The sequence below is a fragment of the Epinephelus fuscoguttatus genome, linkage group LG12 (genome assembly GCF_011397635.1).
Source record: "Epinephelus fuscoguttatus linkage group LG12, E.fuscoguttatus.final_Chr_v1".
NCBI classification, from domain to species: domain Eukaryota; kingdom Metazoa; phylum Chordata; class Actinopteri; order Perciformes; family Serranidae; genus Epinephelus; species Epinephelus fuscoguttatus.
The window spans coordinates 2,437,836-2,461,054 of NC_064763.1; the positions used below are offsets into that span (position 1 = coordinate 2,437,836).

A 23,219-nucleotide genomic window follows, 5' to 3' on the forward strand; every position below is an offset into this window, starting at 1 on the left:
TCTCCCTCTTTTATTTTATTTTTAGCGTTTAATCAAGGCGGAGGTGGGCGGCTGGAGGTCCGAGACTTCCAGAGAGGGGAGAGGTAGAAACAAACAGCCAGTGTGTGTGTCTGTGTGTGTTATGTTCAGGTGTTGTCACGTAAATAACAGTCCCAAAGCAATAAACAGGACAGACAGTAGGATTTAATTTATTTTTACACTACATTTTCAGTGAAAGCTGACCGAATCCGACCCGAGCCCGAATACAATTTATAGCTACATTTTTGACCAAACCCGGCCCGACCCGTCGGGTACTGTCGGGCTCAGATTGCCACACTCTAGTGTGTGTATGTGTTCCCTATTGGGGCCTATCTGAATTTCTGTCTTTGAGAGATATTATTTTGTAATATCACTGAATTTTCTATCCATACATATAAATTTTAAATATATTAAAATTATAAGGCATCTTTGAGTAAACTGCGAGTATCATTTATGTAGGCTATGTCGTGGCTGGCCGAGTGTCCTCTTTTTTGGAAATCAAAATATGGTCACCCTATTCTCTAACATGCAATTCTACGTAATGTATCAAATCATTAGGGGGACGTCTATGTGGGGAATCTCGGCATGCACAAATTACTACTACCAGATGGTGGGTTTGGCCACATTTGTTGTGTAAAAACAAGGGCATGATTGGTATTAACTTAACGTTAGCTGCTCAAGATCTGTTGTGCTCCCTTTCATCAATGTCTGTGTCTAAACAGTGTTAATGATGTTGGCCAGAGACTATTACTGCCCTCGCTTGATGTGTCGGTTAATTTAGATGTGTAGTTTGCAGCGGGGTTAATATGTGTTCCTCTGCTTTTTGGTGTGTTGTGGTGTAAAACATCTGTGCACCCACTCACTGCACACAAGCCATTTTTTCCCCAGTTTCTGGTTCACCTGGTCTCCTTGTGTATTAATGCTTGTATAACCTCAACCCTGCACTGCTCAATCAAGTTATATACAGCTTTTTTTACGGAGGTATTCTAAAAATAGTAAGGAGAGTCGCCTCATGTGGTATACAACATGAGCAACCCCCGAGGGTTAATCGGGTCATACCTTGGAAATGAACTGCATTTTATATACACAGCCCCGGGTGTCTGCAAAAAATACATTTGTATTATGTTTTAGTAATGCAGAGCACTAATACACATACACGTGGATACATAAATAGCTGTAGTGCCTCCTCCACCATGAGTCCTTTAGATCGGTAAAATATGGTTGATGTTCAGTATGTTTTCCAGCTATCAATGTTGATTGACTTCTCCTTTTTTCAGATGCACCCCTCTATTTTGAGTAATGAAGCCAGTCTGGGGCACCCAACCCTTTCACCATCTGAGCTTGGTTTCCTCTCTGCCCTAAATTTAAAACCAAAAATGAGAGCGCGATCCAGAGGCACCTGAAAAACTATACGGAAAATGCACTTCATTTCCATGGTATGTTGATGAGAAGTATCTGTTTGAGATCATATACTTCTACAATTAACAGTAATGTTTAATGATATTTGTTTGGGACAAAACAAGACATTTTAGGCTGCATCTTGGGGTCTTGTGATTTGTGGAACAGTGGTTGACATTTTATACCATTTTCTTACATTTTATAGACCAAACAAATAAATTATTTTACTGTTTTTCCATTTTTTTTTCTCCTTTGTTTTTTTCTGCTTTTGAGATTGATATGGATATCTGGAATAAAAACTTGTTCACAAAAAAGAGAACTCCAAGTCTACTTCTTTATGTTGCCAGTACAATAGTGTAATATTGTGTTTAAATGTGTTCCTGAAATATAATAGAATACATCTGACAATATGACAATCTAATTATTATGTTCATTTAATAGTTAAATAGTTACAATTAACCATAGTGATGTAAGAGTATGACATTTGTTGTGTCCATGGTTTTCAGTTGTTTTGAATGACATGATAGTAATTTGCATGTTGCAACTGCAGCCCAATAAATGAAAGCGCTCGCCTTATTTAATCTTTAAGAATTAATTAATTAATTAATCCAACTAAAATTCATACATTTTTGTAGGTTTAACTTGTCGAGGTCAATGTTATTCCAAACAAAACATGATTGTATTTAAAATAATTGTTGAAATAATTGTATTATTATTATTACTATTATATATATATATATATATATGTATATATGTATATATATATATATATATATATATATATTTATAACTGTTGGTTGTTTCAAAGTTTGTAAATGTATTACTAAAATAAATATTATAAAAAAGACAGACTTAAAAACCAACTTCTGGGGAAAAAAACAGATTTCCGGTATGGACTTCCGGTATGTATGAAACTTCTAGTATGGACTTCCAGTATCGTAGACACGAAGAAGATTAACTTCCGGTATGGACTTCCGGTATGGATTGGATATATGGCGCGCCCTTGTCCACCATCTTGTCTACAGCTGGGTACTGCTGTTGCATTTTATTCGTGTACACGGGTTTCACCGCTGGGTGGTGCTATTGCATTACTGGCCGCCACACCGAAATATTGCCATTCCGACGGTCCGCCATCCCAAATTCTGGTCCCTGAGTCCTGACAGTGAGCTATGGCGAGTCTGTAGAAGCTGTATTCCCCATGTCAGCGATTTTCACTGGGGACGCATGTGAGTAATTCAGGCTGACATTACCTGTTTTTCAGCAAACTCTTCTGGTAATTTTATTAAAAGGCTTGGCATATAGGTCCACAGTAACTTATTATTATTATTATTATTATTATTATTATTATTATTATAATTATAATTATTGGGTCTTATAAGAGTGGGCTACAATGAGTACCAGGCCATCAAATCACAGCATCCGTGGTGAGAGGACACGGAATTGTGTGTGCTTTTATGCACGTGGGTCAAGGCGATCACGGATATTTGATGTGGGAAAGATGTAGCCAGATGTATTAACTGTTTTAGATACGTGGCTGGCTGTCCGTCCGTCCGTCCGTAGAATGAGTCATGTGCACCACTTCACCACCGACCCGTGCATAAAAGCGCAAACAGTCCCTCAAGGAGGGACAGTCATGAGCCAATGAATGAGGAAATAATTACTCGGGCATTTAATCGGACCAGCGTTTAATACGCAAAATGGGGTCAAACCCCCGGCAGCTATTAGGTGCCCGGCCGCTATTTGCCACCGGGCGACTATTTGGGAATATACGGTAGTCACACAAAATGGAAATGCTAAAGTACAAGCACCTCAAAATTTTCTAAATTGTAATGACAGCAGTTGCAAAGTGTTTTGTTTCTACTCAATGCATATTATCAATATTATCTATTTTTTATTATCACAATTCATCATTTATCTGGAAAAAATAGTTTTTAAAGGCAAATAAGGTGCCAAAGTGCATAAAAAAAGCATCAAAATAGAGATTGTTTTTAAAAAAAATAAAAAAATAAATAACTGGGAACGATTCCCCAGGATCCCTCTACAGAGGTCCAAGCTAATCCCCCAGTGTACTCAAAGCCTAGAAATGCCCGTGGCAACCAGGTTAATTTGCTGTATACACTACTTTGAAAAACAAGTGCAGTTTCTTGTATGGCAGCAGAACACTACTGTGTACACACTAGTGATGAACTCACCAACGGTTTCCATGGTATCTCTCTCCTCAATCAGGAGCTGGGCTCTGGGAATGTCAATGTGCATGCGGAGTGTCTGTTGCTGTTTATTAATTGGCTCTGCTGGGCGTGTGTTTTTACTGGGGAGCACAAAACACACACACACACACACACACACACACACACACACACAACGTAATTATCAGAAACTCGTAATTATTCTCATCAGACAACAGTACGGTGTCTCGATAATGGCCGAGTAGTGAAGTTGCTTCTTACCTCATGAGCATCTCAGCCAAACTTTTTGCATCTGGAAAACAAACAGAGAAATAGAATTTAACTTGTTGAACATATGAGAACAGAGGCTAAAATCTGTCATATTAGATGACCTTACTCATCTCACCTCGGAGCCTCTTCAGCCTCTGCTCCCTCCTCCTCCTCCTCAGCACCAGCAGCCCGATGAAAATAACAACGATGCCCACCAACACACAGGAAATGGTCACCATCATCTTCAAACCTTCACCGCCCCCAGAGTTGTCCTTGCTCACATTGGGTGCCTTCACCAAAGGTGCAATGGTACCTGCGCAGAAGTCATAAGGTATGTGTTATGACAGATATTGGTGCTAAGCCAGCATGGGAGTTAAGACATCATATATATCAAAGGGAACAACTGCAGCAATTGTCAGCATTGTAGGGATCCTGAAAAAAAGCATTTGATTTGTGTCATTAATGATAGGCTAAATCAGTTTTATTGTGCAAAAATTAGTAGCAGCTCAAGCTAAGAGTTTATCATTTTCTTCCAAAAAATCATCATCATTATGTTCCTGCCATGTTCCCAGAGTTTGTCTGTAGTCTCTTTCCTGTTTTATTTTGAAAGTCACTCTCCTCATGTATCATGTCTTGTTTTATTTCCTGCCCGTGTTTTTTATTGTCTGATATTTTTCATTTTATGTGTTTAGCTGTGTCTGCCCATGTGTGTGTATCTGTCTGTCCACAACTGATCTCACCAACTGCTGGACTAATCAACTTTATATTTTGTGTGCACATTTATGATTGTATGCTTCAGGACCTCTTGTGGTTGCAGTGATTCACAATTGTTAAAAAAAAATATATATATATATTATTATTTTTTTTTTGACTGCTGACTCCTCACTCATTTCAACCTGCTGGGGCATGCCACAAGTTTGCCTGGAAAATTGGCTCAGCCAAAAACAACCAGCAAAAGCGTGTGTTGTATGCTAAAATTTGGCCCTCTCCGTGGCTCAAAAGGTAACGTCCAAAAACATAGAAGGAATTGCTGGAATTACAGTAATTGTCTGGAGTGGCTGCAATCAGCTCAGGTGACTATCTGGTGGAGATCTGCACTCTACTAGGTGCATTTTTCTGTTAATTAGTCCCCTGTGTATTTTCTCTGTCAGTTGTAAGGTTGTCTGCATTTGTGGCTTGTTTCCCCACTTCGTGTACCTGCCTGTTCTCTTTATGCCATAACAGTTTATACTTACTGTAAAACTTTAATTAAAAGCAGAGTCCCAGTTAAATGTCCAGTCCTTTTTACCAGCCCAGTGTAGCTACACATTTTGACAAATAAACACCTGTCTCAATTAGAAACCTGAGTCCTGTACTACGAAGCAGGATTTGGAGTTAGCAAGGTAACTACAGGGTTAACTCTGGCTTCAGTACTATGAAGCTGGTTCTCTTTTTACTGGGATAAATCACTGTTGTAATATATACAAGAACAGCTAACCTGCTCCAGAGAAGGTTAACTTCGGGGTATCGGATCACAACCTGTCAACATCCTGACGTCTGACCAATCAGATCACTGAAGAAAAAAGTATCCATGAATGAAAGTCTGGAGTGACAGGTAAAAAGGAGGAGCCTGTGTGCTGTTATAGGTCAGTAAAATCATTTAATATTTCCAGGGCTCTATTTCCACTGGTTTTAAAAACAGAGCTTCTAACAAACACAGAGATCATTTACAACATTAAACACGTGATTTTGACAGTATTTGAAATTAAGTTAATTTAAGTTTATTTTAGTCCACAGTGATCGCTAACAGTGGTTCTGCTTTTACACTCTGATTTCATCACTGCAGCTAAAAATATTATGAGACATCTGTGTGATGAGAACGAGCATTAAACAGATATTTCATCAGTAAAATAATCCACACACTGTTAATTGGCTCCCGTTATTATAAATGCCACATTTCAGTCAGATAAACCTCATCAGTCATTAACTACTTTTCCAGCCTTTACTTCAGCAGCAGAAACAGTCTGGTATCACTTTAACGTGTTTTGTGTGAAATATTCAAAGTAGTATTATCATTATCCAATTAAACAGTAAAAAAATACTCTACACTAATGTCACATACATCCCATAGCGATAGTAGGTAGTGATACCTGCACGTAATTTTAGTCTCGGATAATGGTGAATATTTGGATAGTGTTTTCAATGTGTCTAGATCTTCCGTTTTAAGAGTACAGTTTATGGTTTGCCTCCCGTGCTACTGACATTTTACTGTCTAGTAACCTTAACGTTGTCACTGCAGTTTCATCTCATATCATATGAAGCAGCCTACTTCATTCATGGTTCTGATGATGCCGCTCATAATTAACATCCTAGCCCCTTTTACATGAACGTGCTTGTAGCTGGTAAGGAAAACCCAGAGTTGACTGAACTAGTTGATAGCCAGCTTCACAGTACCAGTTATCCAGATGGCCGATGTTAGGGTTAGTCAAACCAGATAGCCAGAAGATATCCTGGGTTAGTTGAACTGGCTTCGTAGTACAGTTCAGTAGTTCTTATTCTGCTAAACTGTGCTTACATGCAAATGAACCCATCCTTAGCTAAATTATCAGCCTGACTGTTCTCTTCAACAGCTCCAGGATGTTAGTGAATGAGGAAGTGAAGGGTTGGTCCTCAGGACCATACCTGATCATCTTTATTTCCCAGTGAACTCCTAGGATGCAATATAAGCTGGCAGCATCCTTTATCTCAAAGGAGATCATAAAATGATTGAACTCATGTGGTGGCATTCGGAAGGCATATGATGGAGGTGCTAAATCAGTAACAAATCATGAAATGCACAAAATGTGCTCATTACCCAGTTCATCAAGGGAGCCTCAGTCACCTTGAGCCACAGCTCTGCCATTGACAGAAAAAAAAGATTTATTTAAACTACTACTGTGAGCCAGACTCAGTGTGTGATAGTTACTGGAAGCTTTGGTATTGTATCACAGATTCTCTACTTGTTCAATCATCAGAGTGTAAGCGTTCATGTCATACTGCCTCTGGAGCAGCCGGTGAATGACATAGGCACACTTCCCTGCCACTTTCAGCAGATCAGGACAGATATTTCAGAGACTCTGTTCCCTGCAAAGAAATGAGCTGGAAACGCTATTGTCCCTTGTGATTGTGTTAACTCACTGCCATCATAGCTGAGCGTTGCAAACTTGACTCTCTTTTCAGCATAGCCGGCGCTGTTGTAGACTTTCATCTGCAGCTCATACCAGGTGGCCTCCTGCAGGTCATACAGGATGTAGCTCTTGGTGAGGGAGGTGCGCTGTGCTGTGGTCCATGTGGGTGAGTCTACAGACCGATACTCCAAGGTGAAGGAGGTGATGGGGCATCCACCATTATTCCAGCCATTCAGGTTGAGCTTGACGCGAGTAGCGTTGATGCTAGTGAAGAGCTCCTGGTCTTTAGAGTACTGAGGTTCTATAGAGAGAATAGAAAGAAAGCCTCAGTGTTATTGGTTAGTAAGCATGAACACTGGAGAAGGTAAAAAACCTTAAACCGTGGCAGATCTACCCAACATTTAACAATTACAAGTAACGAGAAAAAAAATGTAGGGCTTCAGCTAACAATTATTTATCAATTAATCTGTTGATCATTGACTCAATGAATCATTTGGTCTAAGAAAATGTCAGAAAAGTGTTCTTTATGGACCAAGATGTAGTCTTTTTTTTGTTTGACCAGCAATGCAAAACCTGACCTATTATTGTGGAAGACAAATAAAACCAGCAAAGGTATACATTTGGAATCGAAACTGAGATGTAGCCTATGAATGCTCAGCATTTTTGCTTACAATTCCATTAATGGACTGATCATTTCAGCTCCAATAAAATGTAAACATAATGTAACTTTTTATTTTTACATTACATATAGCAGTGAACTGGTCCATTATTAGTTCAGTAAAATTTTTAACAAAGAAAAAAGCGATATGTGTTTATGTTGGGTATTGGCAGTCCCAACCCCCCTTCCTCATGTTTCTTGTGTTTTCCCTCTCCCAAGTGTTTATTGTCGGTCTCTCTCTCCCCTGTCTGTGTTAGTCTCTCTCTTGCTGCAGGGCGTGGCTGGCCACTCTCCTTCTCCTGTTCGTCCCCGCCTTCTCCGCCTCCACTGCCTCCACTGCCTCCACTGCACACCTGCCGTCAAACAGCCGAGTCACCTGCCTGCTCACTATAAAGACTCCAGTTCAACTTCCAGTATTCGTCAAATCGTCTGTTTCCCTTAGTGATAACCACTCCGACTCTGAAGAGTCTCTGTGAATGCTTTTGCTGCCTGTTTTTGCCTTTTTGTCACCTCTTTTTTCCTGAGTGCTGTCTCCTGTGCTTCAGGTCTCATCTCCAGTTGTACGCCAGCCTTTGAAGATTGTGTGTTTGGACATGAACCCTGATTTCTCTGCCTGTCCACTCTCTATCCCTGTATTTTTTTATTTTTTTTATTTTTTTTTTTTTTGGTGAAATTTTTACTTTACTAACATTCCATTAAATTTTTGTTATCTTTTGACTTTTGTCTCTGAGTCTGAATTGTTGCTTGGTGGGTACATTACTTTGTTTTCAATCTCATTTAGAAAGATGTTATATGGTATTTTAAACAACTACAAACTAGGCTGCGTTTATTTCATGACTACAAGCTTGCTGAGAAAATAATCAAATATCTATCTATGGCAACAAATAAAGCCTCTAAAAAGTCTTATCAATGAATAGGTAAAGTATTGTCAAATTTGCTACCACTAGATATATGAATCCCCTAATTAATAAAACACTTTGATGATGTTTTAATTTAAGAAAAATCACTCAAAATGTAAATGATCAACTGTATAACTTATGTGCCTCTTTGGTTTTACCTTTCCCGTGAGTCTTTGCTTCAATGATCTCACTGATGCGCCCTGGACCCACTGCATTCTGGGCTGTAAGTGTGAACTTGTACCAGGTGCCACATTTAAGGTTCTCCAGCCGATAGGAGCGTTCACTGGGACTGATGGCAAAGTTGCCCCATTGCTCACTGTTGTCCTCCGAGTACTGCAGAATGTAGCCTGGAAAAGAACACATGAGAAAATCAATGTTTATGAACAGCAAGGAAAACTGAAAAAAGAATGATAACGGTAAAAAACAACAACAAAAAAAAAAAAAACAGAAACAAAATTGGTGAGAAAAGACAGGGATGTTTCTGTCTGACCTCTTATGGAGCTGCCTCCGTTGTCTCCAGGGATCCAGGAGAGGGTAATTGAGGTGGTGGTTGTCTTGGTCACTGTGAGGCGAGGTTGGTCAGGTGGAACTGAAGGACAGGCCAAGAAATGAGTCATCACACATCGCAAAAAGAGCATTAGCTAGGTGTATAAATGTATTACCACCAATCAACAGGTAAAGCGTGCTCAAAACATCAGCCGTGTGTATTTGTTCGAAATTCTGATGGGCATGAGCTGTTAAGGGTTGGTACACACACATGTTGTGTCTTACCTTGAACCTGCAGGTTGAGGATGATTTTGTCTGACCCAAAGCTGTTACTGGCCACACAAGTGTAGTTCCCAGAATCCTCTGCTTTCACCGTGCGAATAACAAGGCTGCCATTACTGTGGACGCTGCGCCGGCTGTCAATCACAACAGGTGCTGGGGTTCCGTTGCTAAACCATAGAGGTGTTAGAATTAGCAATACATTCACAATCCCTTTTTAGATAGGTATTGTTCAAATTTGCGGGAAAGCCCAATCGCCTTGCGCCTTTTTCAGGGCAGTTGGGGACGTGAGCAAGAAACAAAATGTATTGCTCAGCGTGGGACGTAAACAGTGACGTTGGAGGGAAGCCACGGCTAGTCAGGGAGCTCCTTCGGGAGCTCTGTGCTTTCTCTTGTAAATCGGCCCGTTCTTCACCGTCCTCATCATTTGACGGTTATTGGCCTCTATGTTTGCGAGGGCAAGGAGGGCGCGCAATTCCTTGTCTCCCCAGTTGGTCATCTTTACAGTGTCCGTCAGGTTTGTGTTCCTCTCTTGCTACAAGCTGCACGCACATGCGACGTCATCAACAGCTCCTCCCACAAGTCTTCAACAGCCCCTCCTGTTTAAACTAAAAGGGTTCCGGCAATTTGACTACCCTACAAGGTGTGTGTTTCTAAAGGCTTGCACCTTGCCAGCAAAATAGCCCAACATTCGTGGAAAATCTGGCAGTGTAAAAGGGGCTTAAGTGTCACGTGGTAAATTGGAAAAGAAAAATTCTACCTTTTTTTGAAGGGCAGGGGTGAAAAGAAAAAAAGGTCACTTTAGCGCATGTTTTGGCTCCCAGGAGGGCACTTTAGCGCGCGTTGGGGCTCCCAGGAGGGTACTTTAGCATGTGTTTTGGCTCCCAGGAGGGCACTTTAGTGCACATTTTGGCTCCCAAGAGGGCACTTTATGTGCGTTTTGGCTCCCAAGAAGGCAATTTAGTGCGTGTTTTGGCTCCCAGGAGAGCACTTTAGTGAGCATTTTTCAACAAGTTTCAAGTTTTAGCTTGATCTGCAGATCATTCCAGGACCAGGGACTGTCTCTGTGCTGGTAAAAGGCACTTTAAAATGAAGCTATTTGTGTGACCTGAAGTTATGGTTGCTTTGCAAGATAAAAACTTCTGGCAGTGCCAGTGTTGTTTCTACATAAAGTGAGGGATGGCCATCCTACCTTGCTGTATAAGTTGCGGTATAAGTTACAATTATGGGTCCTGAAGCTAGATTTAGTCATATAGCCTGCACAGAAAGCTAAGTGTGAATTTTAATTTCCTTTCAAGATAGTCAATATGATGTTTAAAACTGAGGCTTTTGTCCAACCAAATTTCCAAATATTTATAATTATCTACAGATTAAATTGAGACATCATCAAGAGTATTGGTGAAAAGGGTTGGAACCTTTGTTTGCCCAGGGGAGAAAGTCATAATATTAGTTTTGGTTGGGTTTAAAAGCAGTTTCAGATCAGTAGGGGCACGTTGCAGGGTGTTACAATCAGTCTGCAGATTTAAAAATCTGCTATATCTGCAGTGGGTGCACAGGAGTACATGACAGTGTCATCTGCATACAAATGGTATTTACAGAATTTGATCTTATCACAAATATGATTAATATTCATTCATTCATTCATCTTCTAACCGCTTCATCCTCTTGAGGGTCGCGGGGGGGCTGGAGCCTATCCCAGCTACATCGGGCGAGAGGCAGGGTACACCCTGGACAGGTCGCCAGACTATCGCAGGGCTGACACATAAAGACAAACAACCATTCACGCTCACATTCACACCTACGGACAATTTAGAGTCTCCAATTAACCTAGTCCCCAATCTGCATGTCTTTGGACTGTGGGAGGAAGCCGGAGTGCCCGGAGAGAACCTACGCCGACACGGGGAGAACATGCAAACTCCACACAGAAGGGCTCCCAGGCCCGGGATCGAACCGGCAACCCTCTTGCTGTGAGGTGAGAGTGCTAACCACCACACCACCGTGCCGCGCATATGATTAATATAAACCAAAAAAAAGCAAGGGTCCCAAACAGATCCTTTAGACACCCTTCTTTATAGTGACTTTGTCGGACATGACATTGCGATGTTTTCAATCTGTGAATGATCAGTCAGGTCACTGTGGAATCACTTTGCATCCAATGCCAATACACTATCTATCTATCTATCTATCTATCTATCTATCTATCTATCTATCTATCTATCTATCTATCTATCTATCTATCTAACTAACACCTACTGCAACACCTTAAACCGTACTCACATCTCTTTCAGCCACTTGATGGTTGGGGATGGATCACCCACTGCTTTACAAGGCAGCACAATGTCCCTCATCCAGGGGGTTGTTACTGTCCTGTTGAAGGTCAGGATCCGAGCTGGAGCTACATAAATACAATCATAAAATATTTTCATCAGTGCACAGAGGAGATGCAGTAACCAATTGATGTGTTGTTGTTGAAATGATTTCAGAAAGTCTTTTTTTTTTTTTTTTTTTACATTTATTGTCCTTTTATTTACTCCCTAACCCTTTCAATTACCGAGTTCAAATCCGCCTCAAGAGACAGTTTATAGTTGTGCGTCAACTATGCAGAGCGTACTCCGTAGCCTACACACGTGGCGTACACCGTTGTGAGCATTTATACTTGTGCGGTGGTCCATTGATGGTTTAAAAAGTTCCAAAGCTATGAATGTATACAGACTTGACACTAATTATCTAAAAGCACACAGGGATTCCTCGGTATGCCCAATTACACACATGATAAATCAATCAATTAATCAATCAACTGTACCATCGGCTTGGAAGATAGGCACAGTCACTCCTATTTACAAATCTGGAGATCAGACAGACATGGCTAATTACCGCCCAATCAGCATTCTTCCAGTAATATCAAAAGCCATGGAGAAATGGGTTGTGAAACAAATGATTAATCATCTGAAAATTGATAAGTCTCTCCTGCACCCGATGCAGTTTGGTTTTCGGGCTCACCACTCAACGGAATCAGCTATCAGTGTGTTATTAGAAAAGGTCAGAAACTCTCTTGACAAAAGTGCTTGTGTAGGAGCCGTCTTTCTGGATCTAAAAGAGGCTTTCGATACTGTCAACCATCAAATTCTCATCGCTAAACTGAATTCATTTAATTTTTCTGAACGCTCTAAATTATGGATGAAATCATATCTGTCTGAAAGAAAACAATATGTCTCTGTTGATGATATCAAATCACCGTATCTTGAATGTACAGTAGGGGTCCCACAAGGATCTATACTTGGACCCATTATTTTTTCGTTATTTATTAATGACTTACCAAATGCCTGTAAGAATGTTGATATTGTGATGTACGCGGATGACGCAGAGATCCTGACTAAAGCTAAAAGCCCACAAGAGGCTTCCCGTATTCTGACTTTGGCCCTGATCCCTACACAGGAATGGCTAACTAACTCTTGTCTAATGTTAAACACCAAAAAAACTGTCTGCATGATGTTTTCGAAACACAAAACTGAAATCAGCCATTCTAATGTTTTTTTAAACAGTGAAGAGCTTGAACTTGTCAAAGAATTCAAGTATCTCAGTGTCATTTTAGATCCAACTCTGTCATTCAAAAATCATGTTAAGAAAATCACCAGAACAGTTAAATTTAACTTGAGTAACTTATGACAAATAAGATCATTACGAACTAAAGAAGAAGTGAGAATGTTCATGCACTCCATGATCTTCTCACATATTGAGTACTGCTTCACTAATTGGTCACTCACAGGAAAAACAATACTCAAACCTTGCTTCAGGCACACCGACAGAGCCAAGGATATTATAAAATGCCTTTATTGATTAGGGCATGCCAATATAAAATAACTACGAAACGCCGACCGGTTTCGACCATGCAGGGTCTTCGTCAGGGCGTGAAAGAGACAAACCGACTCAGGTGTACTAATTACTTATATAGGTAATCAGGCAATTTGACTCTTAAGACTACATCATACAAGCATATCATATATTCAAATATTTAGAAACAGACTATCGGATAAGTAAATATTCTGTGAGCATTAAAGAGAAAAAAGAGAAAATTAGGTATATATATAATCTTCAACACACACAACATTACAAGGAATACATTTACAGAGAAGGTCTAAAATCTATCTCCTCATTGAGACCAGGATACACCAAGGCGTCAAATTTAAAATTCCAAAATGTTTCTCTCTGTAATAATTTATTAAGATGGTCTCCTCCTCTAATTGACTGTTCCACATATTCAATCCCTTCCACTTTTAGTAGGCTGTCATTATTATTATGAACATTATGAAAGTGGCGTGCCATAGGATAATCATTATTGTTGATTCTTATAGCATATTTATGTTCTGCCACTCTGTCTTTTACGTGTCTTTTTGTGCTCCCAATGTAAAAACAGCCACACGGGCAGCTAAGACGGTGCACTACATACGTGGAGTTACAGTTGATAAAATGTGTATTTTTATATGTTTTCTTAGTTTTAAAATCTATAAATTCTTTCTGTTGTATGATATAGCTAATCGCCAACTACAAAACACCAAGTATTATACTGAACTGAGTTCGAATCCTCTCCTGCATATGAAGGAGGAACTCACAGCTCTTTTAAATAGAGCCAAAGACTGTGGTTGGATTAACACCTATGAACATGGCTTCTTATCATGTGAACATCCAAGACTTGCTACTTTCTACATGTTACCAAAAGTGCATAAAGAACCTAAAGACAACCCCCCTGGCAGACCAATTGTATCTGCGAATGGCACTCTTACTGAACCAGCCTCACAATTTATTGATTTATTATTTAAAATCTTATGTTCATAAATTACTTTAAATTACTTCATATGTGAGGGACACTAATGATGTTTTAAATAAACTGTGCCAGGTTGATGATGTTGTCTGGGACTTTATGGTTACTTTAGATGTTGAGGCACTTTATACTAACATTGATCACTCTGATGGACTGAGAGCTGTCAATCACTATCTATCTGACAGAGATGGATTAACGCCCCCTACAGGCTTCATAGTAGAGCTGACCGAATGGATATTGAGAAATAACGTGCTCTTGTTCCAAGATAGACTGTTTAGACAATGTAAAGGAACCAGTATGGGAGCTAGCTTTGCCCCTGAATATGCCTGCCTTTATTTAGGTCTCTGGGAGTTGGAATATGTCTTTAATCATGAAAAGAATCCTTACAGTGATAATGTTAAAATGTATTGTAGATTTATTGATGACATTTTTCTTCTTTATAAAGGCAGCCATAATGACCTCATGGATTTTTACCATTATCTCAATAACACAAATAAAAATATCAAATTGTCTATGGAACACTCTAGAGAAAATATTAACTTCTTGGATTTAACTATTTATAAAGGGGATGACAAAAAATTATATACTACACTATTTAGAAAACCCACTGACCATAATTCTTTATTGCATTATGGGTCTTTTCATCCCTTTCACCTCAAAAATAATATCCCATTGGCAGGGGTGGGGCTTCAGGGGGTGCTGGGAGGGCGGCACGCCCCCGGCCCGGACTTGTGCCCAGAGGAGCACGGAGTATGGGCACAGTCTGTTTAACATCACCCATCATGCAGATTTATACAGGGGTTATATAGGTTGCCCCAGTCAGGATTGAGTCATGGTTGCTAAAAACTTTACAAGACCGACTGACTTTAGTGATGTAGTAGGTGTAAAATATTGAATAAAATGTTGTGTTGCATGACTGGCTTTATTTTCACTCTCACATGTAACTTTATGACGCGCAAATTTACAAGTGGATCGCCGATATTGTCTCCAAGTGTATTTTGGGTAAAACTCATCAGCAACCGTCCACCAACGTCATCATCAGTCACTTGTCAACAGATTGCAAACTAGGTGGAGCATTTTTACGGATTAAGTTAACATGAGTGGCACTTCATATAAGCATAAAAGTGGTGCGGCAAAAGAAAGCTAAAAGAAAAGGAAAAAAAGAGAGCAAAGAAAAGCCAAGTTACAAAAACTGGACACATATTTTGTTCGTCGTCCTGGAGATGAACCCGACTTTTTTGTTGGCAGCGATTCAGGCCCGCCAAAACTGCCAGCACAGCCAGGGAGCCAGGTTAAGTACAGGTAGCAATTCTAACAATCACTATACACAATGTGTGAGTTAGTTGTGTTGTGCCGTACAAGGATTTATAACAAAGGCCTACACTTTATCCATAAACTTTTGGGCCTACATGTAACAATCAAAGCCTGAGACCACATGTTGGCGCCCAAAAGAACAAAGGAATCAGTCAACCCCCTTTCTCTGTGTGAATCAGCTGATTCAACCCCAACACAGCACCCCAGCTGACCAGCAGAGGTCCCCTGAAATACACAGCTCCCATTGGGTGAAATCCGCCACGGCCAACCCCGCACCGGTGACGTCACGCCGGGGTATATCATCACAGAGCGTACCTGAGGGAAACGCTTCTGGCTGTGATCCTCATAGCTAATAGAAGTACCCACAACTGTTCCTAAAGCTTAGCAACTCGTCCCACGTGGCGAACGCTTTAGAAAGAGTTACTGTGCACAGTTAGACGCGTTTTAGGCCTACGGATTTCCCTCGCTGGTCGAGCTGATCTCCTCTCCTCTCCTCACTCTGTGCGCCGAGGAACACAGAGCAGCCCGGCACGAGACCACGGATTGACCCTCTCACCCGGATGCCCGCGGATGCAAGTTTGGTAGATAACAAGGACTGCCTGCTTCAAGAAGAAGGACAAGGACCCCTTCTTTCCCGAGTGATTCCCGCTCACGAGCCGAATTAACTCACCTCGCCAGAGACTTGCCCTCGCCGAGGACCCGTTAGCCGCTGTGAGCCGCTAACCACTTCACCTCTGCCGTAACAAAGGACGACGAGGAACGACCGACACATCACTCCACCTTCTGCAACAGTAAGAGGCTTTAGCTCTGGGCAGATAGTAGTTAGTGTGTGTTTTCTTTTTAAGTTTGTAAGGGCTTGTTGATACGGACCGCCGCGTCCGATTTTGGCTGCATTGTTATTGTAAAAATATTGCCTGTGTTGCTGCTGTCTGTTATTCTCCTGCCCGCTTGTGTCTGCTTGTAATACGTAGTGATCCGACCTCGCCGGACCGCTTATTGTGTCGCCGCACGGGATTGATCAGTATTTCGGCTGTGTTGGTTCAATGTCCAGATTCACGCCGCTCACCAGCTGAGCCGAGCGCCTCTCGCGTAACACAGACGGGTTACTGCATCTCAATACCGCCTGCGTGACCACACTGCTGAGTGCTTCCTTTCTCTCTTCCTCTCTTCCACTAACCTACACTTGGAGCCGAGCACCGAACTTCCCTCTCTACCGGCTCCCCTCCTTTTTCTGAGTCGCGTGCTTTCTTGGCGAGCCGCCATAGCGTGACGTAGCTTGCTGCGTCACAGCCGCCATCTTGCTACGCTCACACGCCTCTCTCCCTCTCTCTCCCTCACACACACACACACACACACACACACACACACACACACACACACATCCTCGCTCACTCACCCACGTTCTCACACACACACACACACACACACACACACACACACACACACACACACCCTTCTTGATGCTTGCTGGTTGATTCGGTAATGTTTTATAGTTGATAGGGTTTATAGAGCAATGTTGATGTTGGTTGTAAATTAATGTCATCAGTGTGAATAAACCCTGTTATACTGCAAAGAGAAGTTGCTTTGGTTTCTCATTGTATACTGTGATGAAGCTGGTTGACAAAGTCAGTGCCTGAGCTCCACTCCTTCCTGTTCATCTTATAGTTGCTGATATCTCCCTAGAATTAGCTCCCTAAGTGAACAATCTTGAGACTGAATTTACGTGTGATCATTGGTCCGGTTTTCCCGGTGGTGCCCCGCTGTAAGCTAATTCGATTATTATGCTTATGTAATAATTAATTAATTATTAATTAATTAATCAAATATTTTAACAATCCATAATTAATATTAATAATTATGAATTATTGCCAATGATCATATTTAGCTCCTCCTCTTCCCAACAGTTGTAAACTGTTGGTGATTGTAAATTGTAGTAGCCCAGCCGCCTAGCTTATATCCCCTTCTTTCTCTCGGTGATGCGGTGATGTCAGGGACTCAGCAGTTGCTAGCTGCTCCAGGGTAGAGCCGGACCTGGTGTCTGACCAGCAGCGCCCCTCCTCACCCGTGCTGGACACTGGAAATGAAAGCAGCAGCGGGTCTCCTCCTGCTACAGGTGACACGTAGACCGCGGATGATGAAAACCCTCCTCTGGAATGTTTTCCGACTGATCGGGCCAATTCTGCTGAACACATCCAGGACGCCAACGTTAAAAGATATATCCTTAAGATGGGCCCATGCAGACCCAAAGGTCCATTTCCCACTGATAACGACAATCTGCGTTTTTCGGAAAGTTATTACACCTCTACCACTAAAGTTGGGATGAAACTTCCCCGCAGCTGGATGTGCTATTCCCCCAAATTAGACTGCTGTTACTGTGAGCCTTGCTGGCTTTTTGCCAACCGAAATGCCCCGTATTACAACAATGCATGGGTAAATGGAATAAGAGACTGGAAACATCTTTCTGCCAAAGTTGAGAAGCATGAATCCACGCAACTACATCTTGGTGCATGCATAGTCTACGAGTAGTGGAAACTCAACAGCACAATAGACGCTGAAATGTAGAGGAATGTGTGTAATGCACCCTTGTTTTGGAGACAGGTCCTGGAGCGCATTGTAAATGTCACTCTTACTCTGGCTTCATGCAACCTGGCATTCAGGGGGCACAGGGAAGTTCTAGGTCAGGGAAATGCTGGCAACTTTTTGTCAATAATCAAGTTATTAGCTCGCTATGACCCTGTTTTGAAAGAGCTAATCAACCGACCAGAAGGGTCAGTGAAATACCTAAGTCACCAGATTCAAGATGAGATTATTTACATCCTGTCTCAACGTGTGAAAGCTGACATAATCAATGAAATAAACGAAGCACCGTTTTATTCCATTATCATGGACACAACGCAAGATGTGTCAAAGATAGACCAGCTGAGCCAGGTGTACCGTTACGTAACTGTTGTTAAGAATGACATGGATATTGCAACAGATATACAGATCAATGAAGTGTTTTTGGGTTTTGAAGCGACTGTGGGCTCATCAGCGTCAGAGCTTGAAAACCAAATCCTGGGCTCTATAGAGAAAAATGGAATAGATCTGTCAAAATGACGCGGACAGGGCTATGATTGAGCCGCGAATATGAGTGGTGCATATTCAGGCGTACAGGCAAGAATAACAGAGAGGGAGCCCCTTGCCCGTTATGTTTATTGCACTGCTCATAACCTCAACCTTGCTCTCAACGACTCTGTTAAAAATGTCCCTGGAGTGAAGCAGTTCTATGACACTGTAGAGAACCTGTACAACTTTTTTGGTCACAGTATCAAACGATGGGCACTCCTCAGTGAGTTAATGACGCCAGAGAGCAGAACTGTCACATTAAAACGCCTCTGTCCCACTCGCTGGTCATCTTGACATGATGCGCTTTTTGCGTTAAGGCACAGATATGGAGACATTATAAAAGCCCTCGTCAAAATATCCCTGACCAGTGACAAAAAAGAGGAGCGTAGTGAAGCAAGCATGCCATAAGCAAATTTTCTTTCCTATTTTTGGTCAACATGCAAACCAAGATTCTTGAGTGTATAAACGCTGCCTCACAGTTACTGCAAGCTAAGGACACGGATATTCTGAAAGCATCTACTCTTCTGCAAAACGCCATCAGTGTTTTGATGGAGTTTAGGGAGCAATTTGATGAGGCTAAGTCTGCCACTCTTGCTCTAGCTACAATAATAATGGGGAAGTGAAACGCAGTTTGAAGCAACCAGGTCCAGAAAAGTTAAGCATCACTTTGATGAACTTTCTGAAGACAGCCGCCTCACTGACGCAGAGAGCAACTTTCGGGTGAACGTTTTCAATGCCTGTCTTGATATTATCATCCAGCAACTGTCCCAGAGATTCACCAGCTTAAATGGAACTGTGAATATGTTTGAGGCAATTCACCCCAACACACTGCTGCAAGCAGGAGATGAGGAGTTACACCAAGCTGCCTGGCGGCTTAGTGAGCACTACAGTCGGGACATTGCCCCCAGCTTCCCTGGCCAGCTGCTTTGTTTTAGAACCTCTTTCAGGGACCAGATAACAAAGCAAAAGTCTGTTGTGGATCTGGCAAAAATGCTCCTTGTCAACCACCCAGCAGTAACTTCTACATTCAGTGAAGTTTGCACCGCCCTCCTTTTATTTTTGACTCTTCCTGTCACCGTTGCAACACCACTTGAGGAGCACAGTGGGATAGGAGAGACTGAGTGGACTTGCCATGTTGTCCATAGAGAATGAGAGAGCAAAGAAAATGGACATACAGAGCATCGTGGACGAGTTCGCAGAGCGCAAGGCTCGTCGTATGCTCTTCAGATAATGGTGAGTAGGCCTATAGTACTTCATATTGAAATTGTGTTTTTGTGAAGCAATATCGCTTGATCAAACCTTCTCTAACATGACTGACAACAAAATAAGTGAATATGTATAATACGTGCTTGGATCGGATTGGTATTGGTATCGGCCAAAACTCAAGGCTGTAATATCGGTATTGGATCGGAAGTGAAAAAGCTGAATCGGGACATCCCTAAATTTAATTTAATGTATAAAGCGCCTCTGTGGTCATGTGCAATGGTATGGACACACTAGCACTTTAGTATGAATATTACTGCACTTATAAAAAAAAAAAAAATCAATCCATCTCAGCACAACTCCAACAAAAATTCTGTACTGGTCTTTGCATTGTTGCAACCTCATTTTCCATACACACCCTTGACAGACTCCTCCCTAATTTTATGTAACTTTAATGTAACTCATTTTTTTTACACCAACAGCTATTAATGTTCATATAAGCACTGCAGCACATTATAACCTTACTCATTCATATCCATTCTCTCTATACAGCATAACAAGTATCATGAACAGGACTTTGCATTGCTGCAGTCTCATCTTCCATCTACACATTACTTACAGTCCCCCACTCAAACTCCTTTTTGCACTGTATTTTATATCATTGAATGTTTTGGTCTTGTCTTGTACTGTATATGCTTTTGACATTGTTGATGGATGAACCTGGGGTCACGTACAATGGGAACTGCCCACTGGTCCGACAGCCCATTGGTCCATTGGTGGGTTAAAATGAAAAAGAAAGCGACAAACACAAAAGCTGTGAGCCTACTTCGTCTCAAGCCTTTCCCAGCTGACCCAGAGCCGGTTGCAGCGCACCATCAAGGCAGGGATGATGGCATGTCGGATCAATGGGCTGTCGGACCAATGACATGGACCCACGTGCAATGGGGTCATGTGCAACTGTTACTGCACTCAAATTCAAAATATTGCCGCGAATCGTGTCCGCCCCCCCTCCCCTACAGATTTGAGGTTGCTGGACAGCGGCACGCTGGAGACGGATTTGTTTGCCCATGGGCGGCTGCCGTGGTAGGGCCGCGTCGCCGCGTCCTTGATCTTCGGTTTTCCAGCGGACCGTTCGAGCAACGCTGCTGCTGGGATACAGCGGAGGAGGAGCCTGCTGCTAATGCTATGTACCGGGACACTGCTAATGCTGCTGCCGGGATACAGCTGAGGAGGAGCCAGCTGCTAATGCTATGTACCGGGACACTGCTAATGCTGCTTGCAGTGCTGCTGTAGCTCAGTCGTAACTGTAACTGATGCTCAGACTGTACTGACTGTGTGACTGGTAGACGGCGGTGGGTGGCGCAACAGGCCAAAACACAAATTCAAAACATAAATATGATTTGCGGACTGTAATATTCAGGCTGTACTATTGTTGTTGGTGAGATCAGTATGTTATATGAACATTATTCCTTAGTCTCTGTGACATATTAGGATGATTTTACAACTATTTGCTTTAGATTTCTTACATATAGCTCCTGTAATTGATACAAAACACACCCAAAACACACATTAAACATTGCTTACTGTAATAGACAATTTCAAACACAAGTACACAAATCAGGATTCGCAGACAAAGCACTTGTCCACGTGTAGGCTCTGTGGCAATGCAGAGCCTACACAGTAGGTGTGGCGTTGATTCCAACTAGAAGTATAAATCCAGCTTTAGGGATACAGGCTCAGAGGCCATAGCCTGATGGTGTATTTCTCTTCATCTGAGCAGTGGAGCAGGGAAGGGGGGACATCCATCACCTAGACCTGAAACAGGATGTGAACATCCTGATAGGAGCTGTGGGTCCTGACTCCAGACATCATGGGGTTTATCAGCACATGCAATCAGCTTATCAGCTCTTAGCAAGCATGTAAAGTGTTGACAGGGCCAAATACAGGGTCATTTACATTCAGCTGATCCTCCCCTTCCTGTCTTCTTATAAGGAGATACTAGGAAGCAGCTACTTCTTCACACACATAGGTGAAATGAGTTGGGGTAAGGTGAAGCAGGATAATCCCCACCAAGGGATCCTGTTTGCATTCTAACTTATAGTACAATGTGCTGAAGGGAGTTTTAAAATGTTACTAAAAATTGAAAATCTGACTAACTGCAATAACATGGTATAGTTTTCTGCCAAATGCTGCAATGTCATTGTTATTATAGCATCTGTGTTTCAACATGAAGGAGTCCCAGAATCATGTATACCATCTTGCACATTATAGTCCTGTCAGGCATGTACTCTGGATGAGGACACCATCTGCCTATTTTTCAGGCTGACATTAACAGCTGGTGTAGTGGTACCATGCGAGATTCCCATTCTTGCAACCTGGGTTTGATTCCTGGGCAGCATACATGTTTTAGGGGTGGCAGTGCCTCAGTCCATTAGGACTTTGCTTGGGTCGCTGATTCAAGTCCCCATACAGACCAATTATCCAGTGTGGACTGGAAGCTGGAGAGGTGCCAGTTTGCCTCCTGAGCACAGCCAAGGTGCCCTTAGGCAAGGCACTGAACTCCCAAATTCTTGGGGCACCTGTCCAAGATAGCTCTGACATCTCTCCATTGAATGCATGTATAGGTCCTGTTTGTGCATGTGTGTGTATTTTGCTGTGTATATGACAACAGAGTGAAAAAATTGAATTTCCCCTTAAGGATTAATAAAATTATTTTTTCTTCTTCTTCCTTTTCTTTTTCTAAACCTTTAGAAGGTTACTTATTAGTTTTTTTTATTTACCACTAAATCAGGCAATCTACCTTGAGATTAAATGTGGAACACAGTACAAGGATTTCGGCTTCATTCAGCACTGTCAAACTGTACTGAAGATCAGTTCCACCTACCCTCAGCCATGGGTTTAACAGTGATGATTTCACTGGCGTTTCCACGGCCTGCAGCTGTGACAGCCACCACCCAGATACTATACTGACGGTTTCTGCTCAGGTTGGGAATGCGGTAGAAGAAGACATCTGGGGCTGCCTCAAACTCACTGCTCACCTGGGTGAGGGAAGACATTCAGGGTTGTCACAACTTGCTTCTGCAGATCAAACTATCATATTTCCCATGGACTTTAAACACTGACTTAAAGAGGCAACAGATAGCATCTTTTTCTAAATATATCATTATGGGAATAATGTGGGCTGCACAGGGTAGTGGCCACAGTAAAATCAGACTATCAGAGTTTACATAGGTTACTTAGTGGCTTTGCAATAAGAAGAGGAAAAACAAGAGTAAACCTCAGTCAGGCCTTCAAGAGATGGAATGAGCTCCGTGACCAAAGAGGCTTCAAAACTGATGTCCAGCTAGCTTTCTTTCTCATGGATCAGTAAATAACATGGCTACATGTTAGCTAGACACGAGAGGACTGTACTGTACTGGCTGCTAGTTAATTCCTAGCTGGCCAGCATCGCAAATCGCT

General features: G+C 41.9%; 1 protein-coding gene across 2 annotated transcripts in view; it reads right to left on the reverse strand.

Annotated features, from left to right (window-relative positions):
• The window catches only part of LOC125897944 (Down syndrome cell adhesion molecule homolog), a 315,828-nt gene that overhangs the window by 20,717 nt on the left and 271,892 nt on the right, over positions 1-23,219 (reverse strand). For both annotated transcript variants that reach the window (XM_049591460.1, XM_049591459.1), the window contains exons 21-29: positions 22,645-22,798; positions 11,597-11,714; positions 9,326-9,489; positions 9,045-9,143; positions 8,713-8,901; positions 7,008-7,298; positions 3,988-4,164; positions 3,864-3,894; positions 3,609-3,724 (exon numbers count right to left, since the gene is read on the reverse strand). In XM_049591460.1, the coding sequence (XP_049447417.1) occupies positions 3,609-3,724; positions 3,864-3,894; positions 3,988-4,164; positions 7,008-7,298; positions 8,713-8,901; positions 9,045-9,143; positions 9,326-9,489; positions 11,597-11,714; positions 22,645-22,798 (1,339 nt within the window). The remainder of the gene's footprint in view (positions 1-3,608; positions 3,725-3,863; positions 3,895-3,987; positions 4,165-7,007; positions 7,299-8,712; positions 8,902-9,044; positions 9,144-9,325; positions 9,490-11,596; positions 11,715-22,644; positions 22,799-23,219) is intronic.